The 17,646-nt window shown below is 39.1% G+C and overlaps 1 protein-coding gene and 1 long non-coding RNA gene across 2 annotated transcripts in view; one reads left to right on the top strand and one right to left on the bottom strand.

Annotated features, from left to right (window-relative positions):
* The window catches only part of LOC132366331 (uncharacterized), a 187,613-nt gene that overhangs the window by 55,004 nt on the left and 114,963 nt on the right, over window positions 1-17,646 (bottom strand). The window lies entirely within an intron of this gene.
* On the top strand, window positions 4,342-17,323 carry MEPE (matrix extracellular phosphoglycoprotein). The gene is made up of 5 exons (XM_059923888.1): window positions 4,342-4,362; window positions 6,542-6,607; window positions 9,712-9,765; window positions 11,044-11,136; window positions 15,863-17,323. Exons 2-5 carry the CDS (start codon window positions 6,554-6,556, stop codon window positions 17,321-17,323), a joined length of 1,662 nt encoding a protein of 553 aa, XP_059779871.1. The 5' UTR covers window positions 4,342-4,362; window positions 6,542-6,553.

A 17,646-nucleotide genomic window follows, 5' to 3' on the forward strand; every position in this document is an offset into this window, starting at 1 on the left:
TCAGAAGGGAAAACTCAGTATTTGTTGCATATATAAATTAGAAAATAGAGCATTATTTCAGTTAGTCAGAACCTATGGAAATATAAATAGTATATATTTATCTCTAACTGCCTATGATAATACGGAGAAATGTGTCACCTAATAATGTTAAGAATAAGTTGGGGACCAAGATCCCAGAAAATAAAAAGAGTTCCTACTATCCTAAGTTTTTAAAAATGTATATCAAAACAATTGGACCTAGAGCACAAGTATAGAGAAGATGGATGGGAGGTTCCAGAAATAGATGGAAAAACAAAACAAGACAAAACAAAAACACAAAGCTTTACTCCTGGATGAGGGTCCAGTAGCTGGAACAGATAGTGTGGGTTCCTAGTTAGCTCATATTTTATATGATTGTTCTCAATAAAGTGAAGGGTAAGAAATGAAAAAGCCAGCACAAGATGAAACAAGTTTCGTGGACTATTTTCATCTGAAAATCTCTTTGAGGAGTAACTCTTTGTGTCAGCCTGGCCCAGGAGATTCAGGCTAGGTGCATCTTCGGTGGAGATGTCTATTCTTGAACCATGAACTGAGAACCAGAAGAAAGTTCGTGTCCATTTCCTGTTCTTCTCTAGTCCTTCTTAATTTTGTTTTATTTTGTTGTCTTTTCCAATTAAATAGAAATAGTGTGAGGCTAGATTACCTTTTTTACAGAACCCTGGTCTTTATCTTTGGTTCCTAAGAAATGTTATGGCAAAACTGTTTATTACACAAAAACATTTAGGAAACTTCTGTTGAGTTTTTGAAGTTCAAGCTCAACCCAGGGGGCAAGTTTTAAGAGGGTAGAAATAACACCTCTACTTCACAGAACTTTAGCAAATGATTATTCTCTGTTTTTCTCCCCGTGGTTTCTTCTCAGCAAACTTTTAGACAGAATAGGCTCAATTTTTTTTCTTTTTTTTTCTTCCTGCTTTAGTCAATTGTAGGTTCTAAATTTAAAGCTCAAGTTGCATTTTTATTTTTTGAGCTTTGCATTCATTTTAGCTTTGGAAGTATATATATATATTTAGCTACTGCCAGTTTACTCCTTGGTAGGATTGGTAGCTAAGTCAACTTTTCTCTTAACATTCTATGAATTTTCTCTTATAGAACACAGATTCATCTAGATAGAATTAAACACTTTCCCATCACTTAAATAAAGGGGAAATCTCTTACTAAATTTCTTTGGAAAGAAGGAAAGACAAAGAAAAAGCACACTTGGGAAATAATCTGAAACTATAATATTAATGAGAAAAATTCTAACATTTTCTAAAGCTGCCCCATGTATGAGGCACATAACAGGTGCTTACTTCTACCTGATCATTCAAAAGTATAAAGTTACTTATAAACTATAAAGTTACGGAAGAGTGTAAAACCTTAAAACGCTGCGGATTTTCTAAGTGTTATAGAGATCTGTGAATAATTCATTGCTTGAAGAGAATATTAAAGTGAGGATTTTTGTGGTATTCACATCTGTCTACTGTTTATATAGCTGTATGTTTCTGTTCAGTCTTACGGTTGACTGAACACTGTTGTTTGTCCATTCCTTTCCTTTACTTCCATTTTCTTGTTAGCCTTTTTCTATGTCTGCCAAGTCCTTTACATTTTGCTGAAATTCTGGTCATTAATATTTGTGATGTCTAGAGAAATAGCCCACCGTTTGCTCTTAAACTTCAACTCTATTATTTCTTTCACCATTTCATTGATTTTTTTTCCCTTCATCAATTGAGTCGTAAAAGAAGACATGGTTGGAAAATAAAGAGAGGACAGAAAAGAGATACAGAAGGATGTCCTCTGAATGCCAGATTATTATATAATGATGGGAAGAATGGGTGGGGTGGGTAGCTATCATGTATTTATCATTTAGTTTAGACTTCGGAACATTTGTTGATTTAATGTTTATGCAGACTTTAAGTTACAGTAGAGTGCAGTGGTTTTCAAACCTCATTTTGGAGCCTCATTGCCTAATTATAAATTCTGGCTTTTTATATTTGCTGGATATATGACCTTAAGCAAGTCACTTAACTGCTTTATGTCTTATCACTAAAATCAGGGTGATAATAAGAGCTACAATATAGAGTTTTTGTAAATATTAAATGAGTTAATATACCACACTTAGAGTAATACTTGGATCATAGTAATCATTCAATGAAAGTTCAGCTTATTATTATGCTTCCCATTCTCACATGGAGAAATTGAGGCTCACAGAAGTTCAATTTAGTTGCTTAAGCAATTGACCACAGCAAACAAGAGGTAGAGTCAGTATTTGAACTCAGGTCTGTTTGACTCCAAAGCTACCAGTTAAACGTCTCCACTGTCAATGACAATGTCAAATACTCTAAACCCCATGGTTGAATGATTGTTGAGTCAGCAGTGCCCCCAACCTAACAGCTAAAATTCTAATCCTGGCAAGAGTTTTAAGAACCAGCTACGTACACTCAGAAGAGAATCAAAAATAGGGATTCAGCCTGAACTAGAAAAGAAACCATTCTCTCAGCTAAAGCTGCCTAAGAGCTGCTTTCTTTGTTTTATCTTGGGTTTTGTCTGTTTTGAAAGTTAGGAGAAATTGGGAGTTTACATTTAAATCTCATTAAATATCATTTATAGTCTGTTAAAGTTGTGTTTAGCTATAGGTAGTTCTTATCCCTTAGTATGGGTTAAACAATTCTTATATTATCTTTTATTGATGTTTCACATAAAGTTCTAATTACCCCTCCAGGTCGTATAATATTTTAGACTGAATGGAACCTCCTGAACTACTGCAGTCATGATTTTGGCAGCCAGACTGGGCCAACTACTGCCCTAGAAAGGCTTATTCCAATATGCGTGTGCTACTCTTTTCACTGAAAAAGTCAACGTCCTAAATTGACCATTTTATAACATTCACATACAAACCCAAACTCTCAGAATTTCCCCCTAAACCACTTCTGCAGTTTCCCGCATAACAATACTAAAGAGCAACTTCGTTCTTCCAGTTGCTCAAGGCAAAAACCTTGGTGCCATCCTTGATTCTTGATTATCTCTCCCAGCCACACCCAGACCATCAGCCAATCCTACTGGCTTTACTGTCAAAGTATATTCAGAACGTGACCACTTCTCACCACCCCTTGTGTTTCAAGTCCTAATTGTCTCATGACCAGATTACTTCAAGAGCTCCCTCACCAGTCTCTGCCTTTTCCTACTCAGTCCCTCCTTCAGTTCCTCCTTTGCCCAAGACCTCCAAGGGCTTCCTTCTCACTCAGGGTGAAGTCAGGGCCTTGCGATGACCCAGGGGCACTACATCATCTGCCATCTAATACTTTTCTGACCTTGTTTTCTGCTACTCCCTTCCTGCAGTCCATCCAGCCAACCTGACCCTTCTCTGTCTTGGAACAAGCCAGCAGGCTCTTGTCCCAGGGGTTCTCCTCTTTCTCTTCCTTCTGCCTAGAATATTCTTCCCCTAGAAAGTCAGATGCCTACAGGTCTTTACTCAAAAGTCACTCTCTCAACGAGGCCCTCCTGGGCCTCACTATCTAAAATTTCAACCCAGGGAATTCCCTGGCAGTCCACTGGTTAGGACTCTATGCTCTCATTGCCAACGGCCCGGGTTCAAACCCTAGTCAGGGAACTAAGATCCTGCAAGCCATGTGGCGCAGCACAAAAATAAAAATTAAACAATTAAAAATTAAAAAAATAAAATTTCAACCCAATGTCTCCACTCTCAATGCTTGTTATTGTCTCCTCCCTGCAACACTTTTTCTTCTTAGACTTAGGCTCTGTCGCTACCTAACATAACATTTTTTACTTACTCATCTTATTTATTGTCTGTCTCCCTGACAGCTTATAAATTCCACGAAGACAGGGATTTTTTTTTTCCTGTCTTTCATTCACTGCTGTTTCCCTAATGCTGGTCACATAATAGGCACTCAACGCACTTTTGTTAAATGTTGCTGAAGTTCATTCAGGCACAGTTGAAATTATAAGCTTTTGACATAAAAGGATAGCTAAAATGTTTTCTATTTATAAACTTGTGAGTTATTCAGCCAGTCCTAATTAATAGTTCTGAAATCAATTTTAATTATTTGACAACATGATAAACCAAGCTGAGGTATTTATATTTTCTGTTTATCCCACTTTCTGGAACATTTGATAGCAGCTTTCTACCACAAAAACATTTTTAGATTAAAATTACTTTGCCCCCTATGGTTATCTGTGGGCACTGGTAACAAATTGTTTGCTAGCGCTAAGTGAGCCAGTGCTGATTGGCCATTGGGAACTCTAACAAACTTTAAATTTCAGCAGAATGCCCAGACACTGTTAATTCTGCAGAAGAAACCAGGTATTCTGAAGGTCAAAGATCCCCAGGTAATTTGGCTCTCTTGATGTTCTTGATAACAACTTTATAACGTAGTTCACATTTTTAAGATGCATGCCATCCAGGTAGGGAGATTGCTTTTGAAAATGAATGCATATTGAAAGTGTTCTCTACTGAGCACACCTGTGTACTATTTAGTGCTTTGTTTTAGAAAAAGAAAGTGTGTTACCAAGCTCTAGAAATGATCAACTAAAATTGGTGGTTTGGTGGCAACTTTCCCTCTGATTTGACTACCAACATTATCAAGCTCCACAATAACTCAAAGACTTCAATTTTACTCTACACCTTTGCTTATAAGACAGAATAAGGATAATATGATCAGACTTATACTTTCAAACCTCATCTGGACTGATATTTCTACTGATCAGCATTGTCATTTGATACTTGACTTGTACTGTCCTAACCTCTAAAACGCTTGGAAGCTACATTATAGCTAGGATTAAGGTCCTTAAAATTGTATTAATTTAGAAGAGAATAGTCCAGGATTTTAGAATACATTTAAAAGTTATATTTATTTCTCCAAATAAAAGCTTTTACCTTGAGCTGGTTAAAGATTGCAACAGTATTTAGATTATTTTTCCTATTAAAAGTACTTTTCTCTCAAGTAATATCAAAGAGTGGTATAAAATTTTACTTCTCATGTTGGTTGCTATATGTCTGTGTGGTAGTTAGTAAAATACTTAATATCAAAACCAACAGATCAGTCATCCAAAATTATGTTGACTTTCTTTTTCAATCTAATGGCTGCTTGACTTAAATGAACTCACTAGATCCTCTTAGCATATAAACATGTACCTTTATCCATAAGAAAATGTTAGTGTTTTAAACATCATTTTGTGGATCCCAGGAAAATACTATGATTTGCTTTACATCAACTACATGTAGATTTTTCTGTAATAAGATAAAAGAGTAGAAACTTATTCAAGGTGGTGTAGAGTCTGGCTTTAGAGCTACATTGGCTGGATGCTAATCCCAGTTCTGCCCCTGAACACCTGGGAATTCTGGGACAAGTTACTTGACTTTGTGTCTATTTCCTAATCTGTAAAACAGGACTAGTAATGCCACCTATCTTCACAGGGTCACTGTGAGGCTCAATTAATTGAATATATGTCAAATTTTTAGAACAGTGCTTGGTCCATTTTAGTGTTCGATAATGTTAGCTATTAATATAACTATTACATAAATTGCTTTGGTCTCCAGCTCACAGGTGGCTTCCACCTCATATACCTTGCTAATGAGTGTGAGGATATATATTCAGGCACAGGGCCGGTGGTGAACAAGATTTCATTCCTCACAGTAGAGCCTGCTACCCTGGCAGATTCATCTAGAGTCTGTTATGAGTTCCTACACTAACCTACTGTTATTCTTTTTTATTTTAACTGTTTATTTTTTTAATGACAAAAGCTAACCTTTATTGAGCACTTACTATGTGCCCGGCTCTGTGTAAAGAACTAAGAATTTTTTCATCAGATACAAGTATTATTCAGATCTTACAAATGAGGTAACCAAAGTTTAGAGAGTTTAAATGACTTGCCCAGGGTCCCTTGGCTATGAAATAACAGAGCCAAGAACTCAAACCCAGATCTAACTTTCAAACCCTATTTCTTAACAATTTTGCTTTACTTCCTCTCTGAGAGATAGAATTCTGAGTTGACCATTGCTACCATCACACAGGTCCCTGAGGAAGTAGAATGTATTTATAAAGGACTGAAAGAAAAGAATGGTCATTTAAAAACCCTTTTTTCTCTCTCTTGTTCAAATTACATCATTTCTATTGATCTACCTTAAAGTTTACTGACTCTTTGCTTAATGTTATTCTGAATTATATAAATAATTCAATTAAATGGTCTCTCTCTAAAGATAAAAGGGAAAAGTTTGGGCTGACAATAGAGCAAATAAATATGTCTATGAACTCCATTTCTAACCAACTTCATTGTTTTCATAATATTGGACAATTTTCATGTTCACATTGGAATAATTAGACATATGAAAGCTCCGATTAAAGTTTCTACACTTGGATATAAATTATATGTAGTTTTTTTTTAAACAAGAGGAAATGGACTGCTAAGGGGAAGGAGGTTTGTATAGACTTTTCTGTTTTATTTATTGTTATGGCTGCAGTTCATAACTGGCAATGCTTTAGGGTAAAATATTATTGTCTTTTTACAGAGATTCTCAAAGATGCGAATCATCTGTTTGGGACTGCTCCTTTTCAGCCTGACCCTGGCAGCACCAGTAAGCATTTACAGATTCAGTTATGCATCCTATAATCTCTTGCTCTCTTCATCTATTTTTCTTTTAAGCGATGTCTTTTTAAATTAGTAGCACTTACCTAGTTCAGTTACAATAAAGTACCACACAAAGAGGACGCATCCAACACTTGACACAAATGTCTGTCACCAAGGAAGCCCTCAACAAACATGTGAGAAGAATTACAAGATGTCTACGTGTTGCCTTTGGAGAGACACCAGTAAAAATATTTTTGAGAAAACCAATAACCAGCCACAGTGTTTCAATCAGCTAATGCTTGTGAGTAAATATACCCAAATTATAACCTGTCAAAAGAATTTCTCAATATTTTACCAAAAACTGAGAGAATTTGACTTGAATGTTCCATGACTAAGCAACTAGACTTTCTAACTACATGATAACATGAAGGGACCAGACCTTTTCTGTAATTCTTGCAACACTCCAACACTGTGCGGTCCTGCTAGCGATCTTGTCTTCACCAGCGAGGCTAAAGATGGGAAGAAGTCCCCCTCAGCTTAACCCAAATCAAGCTCCAATTTCCTTTTGTGTCTTTTCTTGCCTCTGATTCACCCAGATGAGTGCTCAGGGTGTGACTAAGTCATCTTGTGAAAATGCTGAGTGCTACAGATATTTTCTGCAAAGGAGTCACACTGCTAATTAGATAGTGTCTGAAAAACATCCTAACTTCCCGGAGTAACCTTTTCAGTTGGAAAAGCGTGGAAGCAAGCGGTCATTCTGTTGTCAGAAGAACTTACACATAGGTCCTGAGCGAGTGGGCAACGAACTGGGAAATGCACTGACGAGCACGAGCTATGCCAACCGGCGAGGAGAGCAGAAGCTGAGGAAAGCGTGTCCCCTCTCAGCACACGTGCTCTAACAGTCCTCTGGGGGACGTGCTGCTTGAAACAGACATCTGCCAGGCCCAATGCACACAACTGACTTTGCTCGATCGGGGCCACAGAGGCACGGGCTTAGGCGTGAGGAGGATGGCGTGGCCCCGCTGACCCAGCTCATCCCACCAGCTGAGGACAAGCCTGTTTTGAGCGGCACATTCCAAAGAACAGCTGCAGTGGCATCTCGGACCATCTTCCAGTAAATGTGCTGTGTCAACACCAGCCCAGTGACCACCGGTCAAGAGAGGATGCCAGTCTTCTTCACTCGAGGGAAACAATGCCGTCTCCATTTCAGGGTCACGTTCAAGGGCAGGAGAGCTGCCAAGTGGGTGTGGGGGGTGGCGGGTGGGGAAGGACGGGGGCAGATTTCAAATGAAAGAGGTTCGGCAAGGACACAAGAGACAAATTTGGAATTATGAATGGCTAAATGCAATGTTTTCTTTCAGATATGGATTCTATTTGAGTAATTATCTAAAGTACTTAATTACAGATTGGTGGTATCAGAAATTAGTACGTACTAAGCCACTTACATATGTTCTGGAATCATAATCAAAATTCAAACTCTAGGGGAGGAGGTTTTCCTCAACTCCCTTTGGGTCCCTGGCTGGGTTTGAAAATTCAACTGACAAAGACAGATTAACAGGAGAAGAGCACACAAATTGTATTAAAGTTTTACGTGTACATGAAAGCCTTCACAAAAGAATGAGGACCCAAAGAAGTGACCTGAGCAGGAAGCTTTTATACCTTTTAGACAAAGAAACAATACATTTGTGAAGAGTTGACAAGATAAAGGGGCTAGGGGAAGTCCAACTAGGACTAGGGAGTCCTTGTCTTCCTTAACTAGGAAGATTAGGGTTAGTTTAACAAGATTTGTTTCCAGATTCTTCTGTGCCATCTCTGGACTGATAAGAGTTTGTCTCTAGTAAAAGGAGAATTTACTTCCTGCCTTTAGGCAGAAAAGGGGAAGGTCTTTCCACATGTTCTACTTCTTAATGGCCTTCAGCTCAAAATAATCTTTATGTCAAAAAGACATATTTAAGGGTAACATTCTTGTTTCCTTAAAAAACAAAATTTTAAGTGCAAGAATATAAAAGATGATTGTTGGGCCATGCAATTCAATTAATATTCATTGATATGCAATTAGACTATGAAGCCTTTGTTATAAGTTACCTAGTTGTAAGTTCATGATTTATTATCGTGAACTATATTAAACATACCATCAAGTAGGTTTTTAATACATGTTGTGTGTGTGTTCTGTAAGAAAATACCGAATACCCCAAACTGTCATTTCTTTCTTTTGCTTAATATCTACCCATCTCGTTTTTTATATTTTCTCTTTCCTATACCCCCATTTCCAGAACTATTTTAACTGTTTTGATATTTCTGAGGAGTGATGCAATGCTCTAAATTTATATGCACAAGAGCACACAAGAACCGACATCAGCAGAGGGCAATAAAGGGTAGAATTATAAAACATGCAGTTAGGGGAGAAAAATTATTGTGGAATTGAAAAGAAGTAATTTTCTTGGCTTTGATGGTAGGTAAAATTCTGGATTTTTAATAGTGGAAGTAATGGAAAGCTTAATGGTTTATAGTGTCATTCTGTATCTCACATTCTATAAAATACAACCTTTCAAAATGTCATTTTCCCTTTCCCTGAAAGAAAAAGCTGCCCAGGTAACTGGCAACAGTGAAGTCCCATCCTCAGGTGTCTTCCTTCCCCTTAGGTGCAGGGCTATGGTTTCACTCTTGCTGGACCAGCAGGTCATCTTAACTCGAAGAGCAATGACTGAACTTATACAATCAATGCACATACAATCCACATCACTCAACTCTGATTTGGGCTCACTGATACTAAACACTCCCAGTGTGCCAGGGGAAACTTGTTCAGTGGATACCAGTGACATCCAAGCTTTTTCACCTGGAGTGCCACCCCTCCCAACTCGGCTGTTCTCCCGCACTTGAACGTGGTTCCGTAGTGGAGCCGGCACTGTCTCCCTCTGGGGGAGGAAGGTCGGCATTCTCCTTCAATACAGAAACAAATGTGATGCGTGTGCCCATCTTCTATGAGTCAGAATGATTTTCCACATTGAATAATACACCCCAGTGAGAGAAAAAAAGAAAGGAAACATTCACTGTTTGAAGAAATGAAAGAAAGAAGTGTTTAGTGAAGTTTTATTTCTTATTTCCTTTCAGACATTGCAACCACAGGCTGAGAAAATGAAGCAGGACTCTGTGGAAGAACAGAGGGTAAACAGAATTATTCTTCTCAAATACACCCCTTCCAACTCTGTAAAGAGAAAAGTCAATAAGAGGAAATTTTTAACTGTCAAAATATTCTTGTGTACCTAGAATGGAAATGGAAAACCATACAACACAATTTTGGCACTTTAATTCACACAATGTGTGATAGAAAAGAGAAAAGCCTTCTGAATGGGAATTCTTTCTCTTCAATGATTTCGTCCTTCAGAGGGATGAGTAAAAATTCTGGGATATTGTTATTAGCAAACAATATTTTCCCACACGTGTACATGAGAACAGAGAGATAAATGAGGGAGAAAACAAAGGGAAGCGAGTTAACAAGTCTTCATGGGGGAATTCTGTGTACATGGAGTTAGTTTTCCATATGCAAGCAGAAAGTTAAATAAGTACCTTCAGCTTTTCGTGTCACCAAATTGCAACTTACTTCTGCCTACCACGGTTTCTCCTTGCAGTCTCAGAAAATTCTGTTCTAAAAACTAACAATCTTCCGTTCTCTATCTCAGCTGAAAATTGCAAAGGCAAAAACCACACGCTTAAGAGCCTGAATGTTCATGCTGTGAGTTTGCCAATTTGACATCAGCATGAATACTGTAAAGTCTGCCTTTCTCCTCATCCCCCGCCTCCTCCTACCTGAAAATATTTCCAAGTGCTCCATTTCCATTGAAATTTGGTAATAAAATTGATACACTCTGGGGGAGAGAACTGTTTGACCGTCATCCTCAGGGAAGACAGACTTAGAGATAGAAAAGAAAGGAACAAGCTGCTCTCTTGAGGAGCTGGCTGACACACGCCGTCCTGTGGTTATCAGATGTACTACCACTTGTTAGATGCAGAAATAGACTTGACCCAAGTTAAAAATACCTTGTACTATCAGAAAGAGAGCCAGAAAACTTCTTAGTAAGAGATAAACCCACCTTAATATAATGTTGTGGGGTTTTTTGGTTTTTTTCTTTTAATTTTATTTATTTATTTATTTATTTATTTATGGCTGTGTTGGGTCTTTGTTTCTGTGCGAGGGCTTTCTCTAGTTGCGGCGAGCGGGGGCCACTCTTCATCGCGCTGCGCGGGCCTCTCACTATCGCGGCTTCTCTTGTTGCAGAGCACAGGCTCCAGATGCGCAGGCTCAGTAATTGTGGCTCATGGGCCTAGTTGCTCCGTGGCACGTGGGATCTTCCCAGACCAGGGCTCGAACCCGTGTCCCCTGCATTGGCAGGCAGATTCTCAACCACTGCGCCACCAGGGAAGCCCAATGTTGTGTTTTTGTAGATAATGTACAAAGGCCACCATGAGAAACATGGGTATTATGTTTTTAAGTATGTTTATACCTCGTCTGGGAGGAAAAATCAAACTGATGTGAAGGTAAGCAGAATCCTAGTGATTTTATCATGAGCCAAACTCTGGACAAACATTACGAGAAACTGTAGGGAAGACAAAGTTGACTTTTGCCTTCTCTGGGGTTTCTGTCTATGGCTGGTGCCTTTATCTTTTTCCCACGGTCCCAGGCTCCTGGAGAGTCTCTGCTATGGAACTCTGTGTCCCAGTGTCTTCCTGACACAGATGGGCTACCACATGCCCTGGCCCAAACCCTGCCCTGCTTCAGGACCTGCCACAGCAGATGTGGTGCTGGTGCATACTGGACACCCATTGAGTTTTTCATGTTATTGCTTCTGAATAAAGTTTGATTCTTTGTAAGGGGGTTTTCTGGACATATTCTACCATATGCTCTAATGGGGCAGGGGGGAATGGATTAGAAAGAAATCATTTTGGCCTAAAAAGTGGCACATTTTAGTGTCCCTTAAATTCATTGCACAGATGATGCCATCTGTGTCAGGATGCTTGGAAGAGAAAGAATAAGGGCATTGTCACTGGAATAAAACAATAATTCTTTTCACTCAGTCCTTTCTTGCAGATTCACTGGCCACAGAGCTAGAAACAGTTTAAAATGCCATCAGCAAAAGGACTATTTACTTTCTTCAAATCTGGCTTCATTCCCCATGAAAGTAGTAGTTTCCCTTCAGAATGTTATTCTGTTCTGCTCAATATTCTTTATATGCATCTCGAAGACTTAGCACCTCTAAGGCTAGCTGCCTTTTAAACTTATTGGTTGTAACAAATACATGCTGAGAGCTTCCTATTGTGCAAGATATTATGAGAGATTAAATGATTGAGAAAACTTAACTCTTTCTCTACAGGATTTTAGAGTTAGAAAAGAAACAAAAGGTGCTTACAAAGATTATTATAACCCGAGACAGAATGTGCAAAGTGCTATGTGAGTGGTACCCAAAAAATCATGCTTTAGGGCTTGGAGTAGAAAAGATTAGTTCCTAGTGTGGGGTTCAGGGAAAGCTACATAATGGAAATAATTGAACTGGACCTTGGAGGATGAGTAGGATTTGAGCAAACATTTGTGTGGGAGAGACTGTTCTCCATGAAAAGAATAATATGAGCTAAGGCATGGAGACAGGAAAGCAGTTCAGCCAACTGATGTGTTGACTGTACAACCATCATACAATCAAGAGTGCCATAGGAAGTCATTTAACATAAGCAGTGCAAAAATGATTGACCATCACGCATCACAATTTAAAAGTTGTTTCATGTTTCATTTATAAAAGAACTCTTCAGTCTTTAAAGACATGTACACAATTCATTAGTATACACGTTACTGTTTTAAAAGCAGTAAAAGCACCAAAGGTAAAACAAAACTTCCCACTTCAGAACAGGGAGGGGAAAAAAATTAAGAAGGGATTATTATAATGCACCTGTTTAACTCAAAAGTGTATATTAGCAGTGAGCAAATGAACTTAGTTGCAAAGGAAAATACAAATGTCTGTGTAAAAATTTCCCAGATGTAATGTCTTAAAATAGGTCAGATGTTTAAATACTTTTTATCCAGAAATAATTCACTATAAAGTTTTTTTCTATTATACTTTTCCTCATGAGAAAACCTTATCTATTTTCAGAATATATCTGCCAATATAAAAGATTAGTGAATAATGATAACTCCCCCAAATAAGTCATTTCAAATTATATCTTAGAAATAGTACACTTTGGAACTTTTGTATACTGCATATGAGCCAGCTTTGTAAGAATAGAGGGCACTTCTGTAAACCATTTTTATCTTGAGGTTCAAGTGTGAGCTGAGTCAACAATTCCCCACAGCTTCCAACATGACTAAGAATTTATGTATAAAAGCAGGCAGTCTTCCGAGTAGAACAGTACTCCTATTTGAGGATGGATCTGAACATAGTGACCTAATAAGAGCCATATGCACGTGTCAACCTGGAGAAGAGAAAGCACCCAGTGAATATGGAGAAAACCTCGACTTTCCTGGAAGGGTTTTATATGAACGAGGAAATAACCTTAAGGATTGCTGCATCAGGAAAAAAAAGGATACTAGTTACTAGCTGCAGGTTTAAAAAAATTTGAAAAAATTAGAATATCCATAAATGAAAAGATCTGATATGAAAAGTAACAAGTAATTAGCTCATAAAATGTTCAAGGATGTTCAAGCTGACCATAGGTCATAGAAACTGGGAAGGACGTGGGCTGGGAGGCTGTGACACCCAACTCTGTCTCTAACTGGATGTTGCTTTTTGAGCTTAGGTTCTATATCCCACAGACATCAACACATCTAATATTAAAGTTAGCTTTTTCTCTTGTCTTCATTTTTGCATGTCAACGTTCTAGTTATTAAGCCTTCTTCTATTTGGGCACCAGCAGACGATTTTTCTTTGTGGCGTTTTTCTTTGGCAGAATCCTAATCCAAGCGATTACACCTCATTCCCGGACAATCCAGCACCCTCCTGACCGTGCTTTCTTACCGCAGTTCCTCCTAAACCTCTGATTTTTATTTTGTTAATCTCTTGGTCATGCACTTTCAGTAGCTCTTCATCCCTTGCCAAATAAAACCAGATTCTTATGCCTGGAGTCCCAGGTTCTACAAAGCTCTGCCCCTCTGTCTGTGCAGACCCTGATTGAATACCAGGTCTCTGTCACACCACCTCACACCCACCCTCCATACCCCTGCAGGACTGCTGTCTCTGCCATTCAATAAATCATCAGCTATTGCTTAGAACATGTAGCGCCCAGCCCAACTTCTTACATGTCCCAGTTCCTCAATAAATAGCTCTCATTTTGATCTCATTTTACCCGCCAGTTCAAAGGTCTATGTAGTGGTGGTGTAAATTTCAGCTCACCCTACATGTCTGAGGTGGAGGGAGAGTATGGTATTTATTCTGTCTATAATTGTTCTGTTGCTCAAGAGCTCCTACCCGTGGTCTAACAAAAGGGTAGGGAGCGTGCAGAAATTAATTTAAATTCAACCTGTTTAAACTTAAGGGTATCTAATCATGGAAATAGTTCTTTAAGGAAGCCCTTCAGTCCCTTTTGGATAAAAATGCTCAGATTCTCCTTCTCCCCCTAAGATGGCGTGCACGCATGTGAGGGAGTTGGGGGTGGCTTACGCCATCCAGCATATACCATATACCATATGCACACACACGGCTCAAGCCACAGTGGAGAGGAGGACGTGGGATCCTCGGACATGGATGGGACAATGTCGCTCGACCCCTTGTGTACTGCTTGCCCTGCTGGTACCCTAAGGTGAAGTCACTGGCTACAATAGCTTAGGACCAAACAGTACAGCCTCGGGGCAGTGGTGATTCAGGCTCTCCGGGCTCTCACGGACAATGTAGACCCCTCTTTGTTCGCGTATGACCCACATTTGTTCCTTGTATATATGCTCCATCTACTTTGCTCCTTCTAGAGCCACCTCACTCCCTCTGGAAAGCTCCTAACCATTCTCAGATGCTTCCATATCTAGCCTGTGCCACAGAGAAACAGTGAGTGGTGTGGGCAAAATCAATCTCAGCCCCTCTTTCTTCTTGACCACATTGTTCAAGCTTCTTGCACCTTCGCTGTACCTCGAGTTGGTAAGGTGCAGCTTATGAAGCAGCATTTTACAGACCTTTCCCCCGCAAAAAAGGACAAATTGAGATACAAGCATAAACACTCTACTCTTCTTCTCCACTTTCTCTTTTTCATCCCATTATTCTCTCAGGGACTTTTCTCATCCGGACCTCATTACTTAAATTTAGGATCCAGAAGAGTGGTTCTCAAAAGGTGGTCACAGACCAGCAGCACCGGCATCAGCTGGGAACTTGTCACAAATGCAGATTCCAGAGCCCCACCCCAAGCCTACGGAATCAGAAACTCTGGCCGTTGGGTCCAACAGTCTTTGTTTTAGTAAGCCTTCCAAATAGTTACGAGAAATGCTAAATTTGAGAACTATTGACCCAGACTATCAAATCTGGTTTATTACATGACAAAAGAGGGAAAAAAATAAAATTAATGAATCCTTTTTCAGACAAAAGCTAGGGTGGCCAACACCTGCTGCAAAATATTTTGTTTGGATGTCAGAACCTAGATTCTTCTATTTGTATATTTTCTGTTGAGAAAAAAGAGAAGAGGAAAAGATTTATACCTTGAAGACCAGGGCAAAAGCAAAGAGAGAGAATGGGGGTGGGGGGGAGGGAGAGAGAGAGAGAGAGAGAGAGAGAATGAGAGCAAGAAAAATCATGTTTGAAAGATGAACTTCATTTCACTTGCAATGTGTCACTAGTCACAAGATGAAGACTACACTCTGTCTTTTTTAAAGTCAGCTCCTCCTTTAAAATCAGGCCCTAATCTATATTTCCAAACTTATTTCTCTTATTTGGATTCTCTTCTTTATTATCCTCTTTAGGATTTCTCTACTCTAGCCTTATAATTTTATTCATATTATCTTTCAAATGTTTCCTGTTTCCAAACATTTGAATATGCCACTTACTCTTAAGATAGTCTCACCATTTTCCTTCCATGTATTTGAATCTTACCCACTCTTCAAGCCTTGCTCATTCTTCTTTTTCCATGAAACCTGCTTTGGCCATTCCAGAATTATCTCTACCAACAAATCTCTACTGAGTTAAAAGACTCTTTTTATTAAGTATCTGGTGGGGTTTTTAAATTTATTATTATTGCCTAAGAGTTATTAAATTTTAAAAGTTTAACATAAAATAACCACTTTATGTTGAAAATTACACTTCAGCAGGAAGAAAAAAACAAAGACAATATTGCTCTTCCCCATTCTGGCAAGAGAAGAAATCAAGAGCCAGCACCTAAAGAAAACATTGTCCAAGAAAAAGAGAAAGACTTGTCCCTCCCTGGAACCAATGAAAATAACAAAAGCACTAAATCCCAAAGTCTTTTGGAAAATAGACAGACAATGAAGAAAGACTACAGGATTAGTAACAAAGAAAATGCCCACAATGACCTGAAGATGTCCATTTCTCCTGAATCAACCGGGAATCACGGGACTGAGGATGGAGACAATGCTCTTAGCAAACTACATGACCAAGAAGAATCTGGCAAAGCTCTCATCAGAAATAACATGCCCCACACAATGGAGCCAGGGGCTGTGATTGAACTCTTGAGGGAAGAGATCAAAGAGAACAAACCCCGGAATGTTTTAAGCAAAGTTCCAGCAGGTGCCAATTATGCTAAAGCCCCCTCAAAAATTAAGAAGAATCATCAAAGAGATTCACACGCCCAGAATATTCCAGTAAAAAGCAAAAGTACCCACCGTACCCAACACAACATGGACTATCTAAAACAGCTCCCCAAAGTCAAAAAGGTCTCCAGTGATTTTGAAGGCAGTGGTTATCCAGACCTTCAAGGGCAGGAGGACAATGATATCTCTCCTTTCAGTGGAGATGGTCCACCTTTTAAGGACACTTCTGGTAAAGGAGATGCTATTCGTCCTGACCGAGAAGGTGCAGATATTCAAACAGAGTTTTCGAGCCCGAGTGAAGCTGGGACCATTAATCCTGATGCAAGAGGACCAGGTTATAATGAGATCCCAGAGAAAGAAGGGAATGGTGGAAATACCATTGGAACCAGGGATGAAACAGCCCAAAAGGCAAATGCTGCTGATGTAAGCCTAGTGGAGGGCAGCAACAACATTATAGGTAGCACCAATTTTAAGAAACTCCCTGGAAAAGAAGGAAGCAGAGTGGATGGCGGCAGCCAAAATGCTCATCAAGGGAAAATAGAGTTTCATTACCCTCACGCACCCACAGAAGACAAAAGAAAAGATGGCAGTAGTGATGGAGCTGAAAGTACTAATGAAATTCCGAAAAATGGCAAAGGTAGTAGTAGAAAAGACACAGAACATTCTAATAGGAATCAAGCAACCTCAAATGAAAAACAAAGATTTCCTAGTAAGGGCAAAGGTCAGGGCCAGTTCATTCCTTCTCGTGGTCTTGATAATGAAATTAAAAATGAAATAGGTTCCCATAATGGTCCCAATAATGAAGGGGCCATAATAACACACAGCAGGAAAAATTATTACGTGCCCCATAATTCTATGCAGAACAAGGGTGTGTCACAAAGCAAAGGTTCCTGGGGTTACAGAAAGCCCCATTCCAATAGGAGGTTTCGCCCCCCTAAAAAGCATGACAGTAGTGAATCATCTGACAGTGGCAGTTCCAGTGAGAGCGATGGTGACTAGAAATTCCCAGCAGGATAAAGATTTGAATACTTAGTCAACTGTGACTTAACAGTATAAAGGGGAGCCACCTGATAGCAGATCAGATGGACAGAGCCAGGAATTGAATAAGCCAAGAAACCCATCCTCCTGGGGAGAACTGTTGCTATTTTAACGGTCACAGTATGAAATCCTATTCAAAGTTATGATGCTTTATGAAATTCTATTCAAAGTTATGATGCTTTTTTAAGGAAAAAGAATTCATTAAGGATTCATGGAATAGGTAACATTTGAATAGATATCATTTAAAAATAGGTTGTGAGTGTCACAAAACCCTTCCTTTGTTG

Source organism: Balaenoptera ricei, chromosome 5 (genome assembly GCF_028023285.1).
Source record: "Balaenoptera ricei isolate mBalRic1 chromosome 5, mBalRic1.hap2, whole genome shotgun sequence".
NCBI classification, from domain to species: domain Eukaryota; kingdom Metazoa; phylum Chordata; class Mammalia; order Artiodactyla; family Balaenopteridae; genus Balaenoptera; species Balaenoptera ricei.

Excerpts from the sequence above, each read along its gene's own strand:
- MEPE (XM_059923888.1), top strand. The coding sequence starts at position 6,554 with ATGCGAATCATCTGTTTGGGACTGCTCCTTTTCAGCCTGACCCTGGCA. Across the intron at positions 6,608-9,711 it reads GCCTGACCCTGGCAGCACCA|ACATTGCAACCACAGGCTGA; the intron begins GTAAGCATTTAC and ends ATTTCCTTTCAG. Across the intron at positions 9,766-11,043 it reads ACTCTGTGGAAGAACAGAGG|ATAATGTACAAAGGCCACCA; the intron begins GTAAACAGAATT and ends GTGTTTTTGTAG.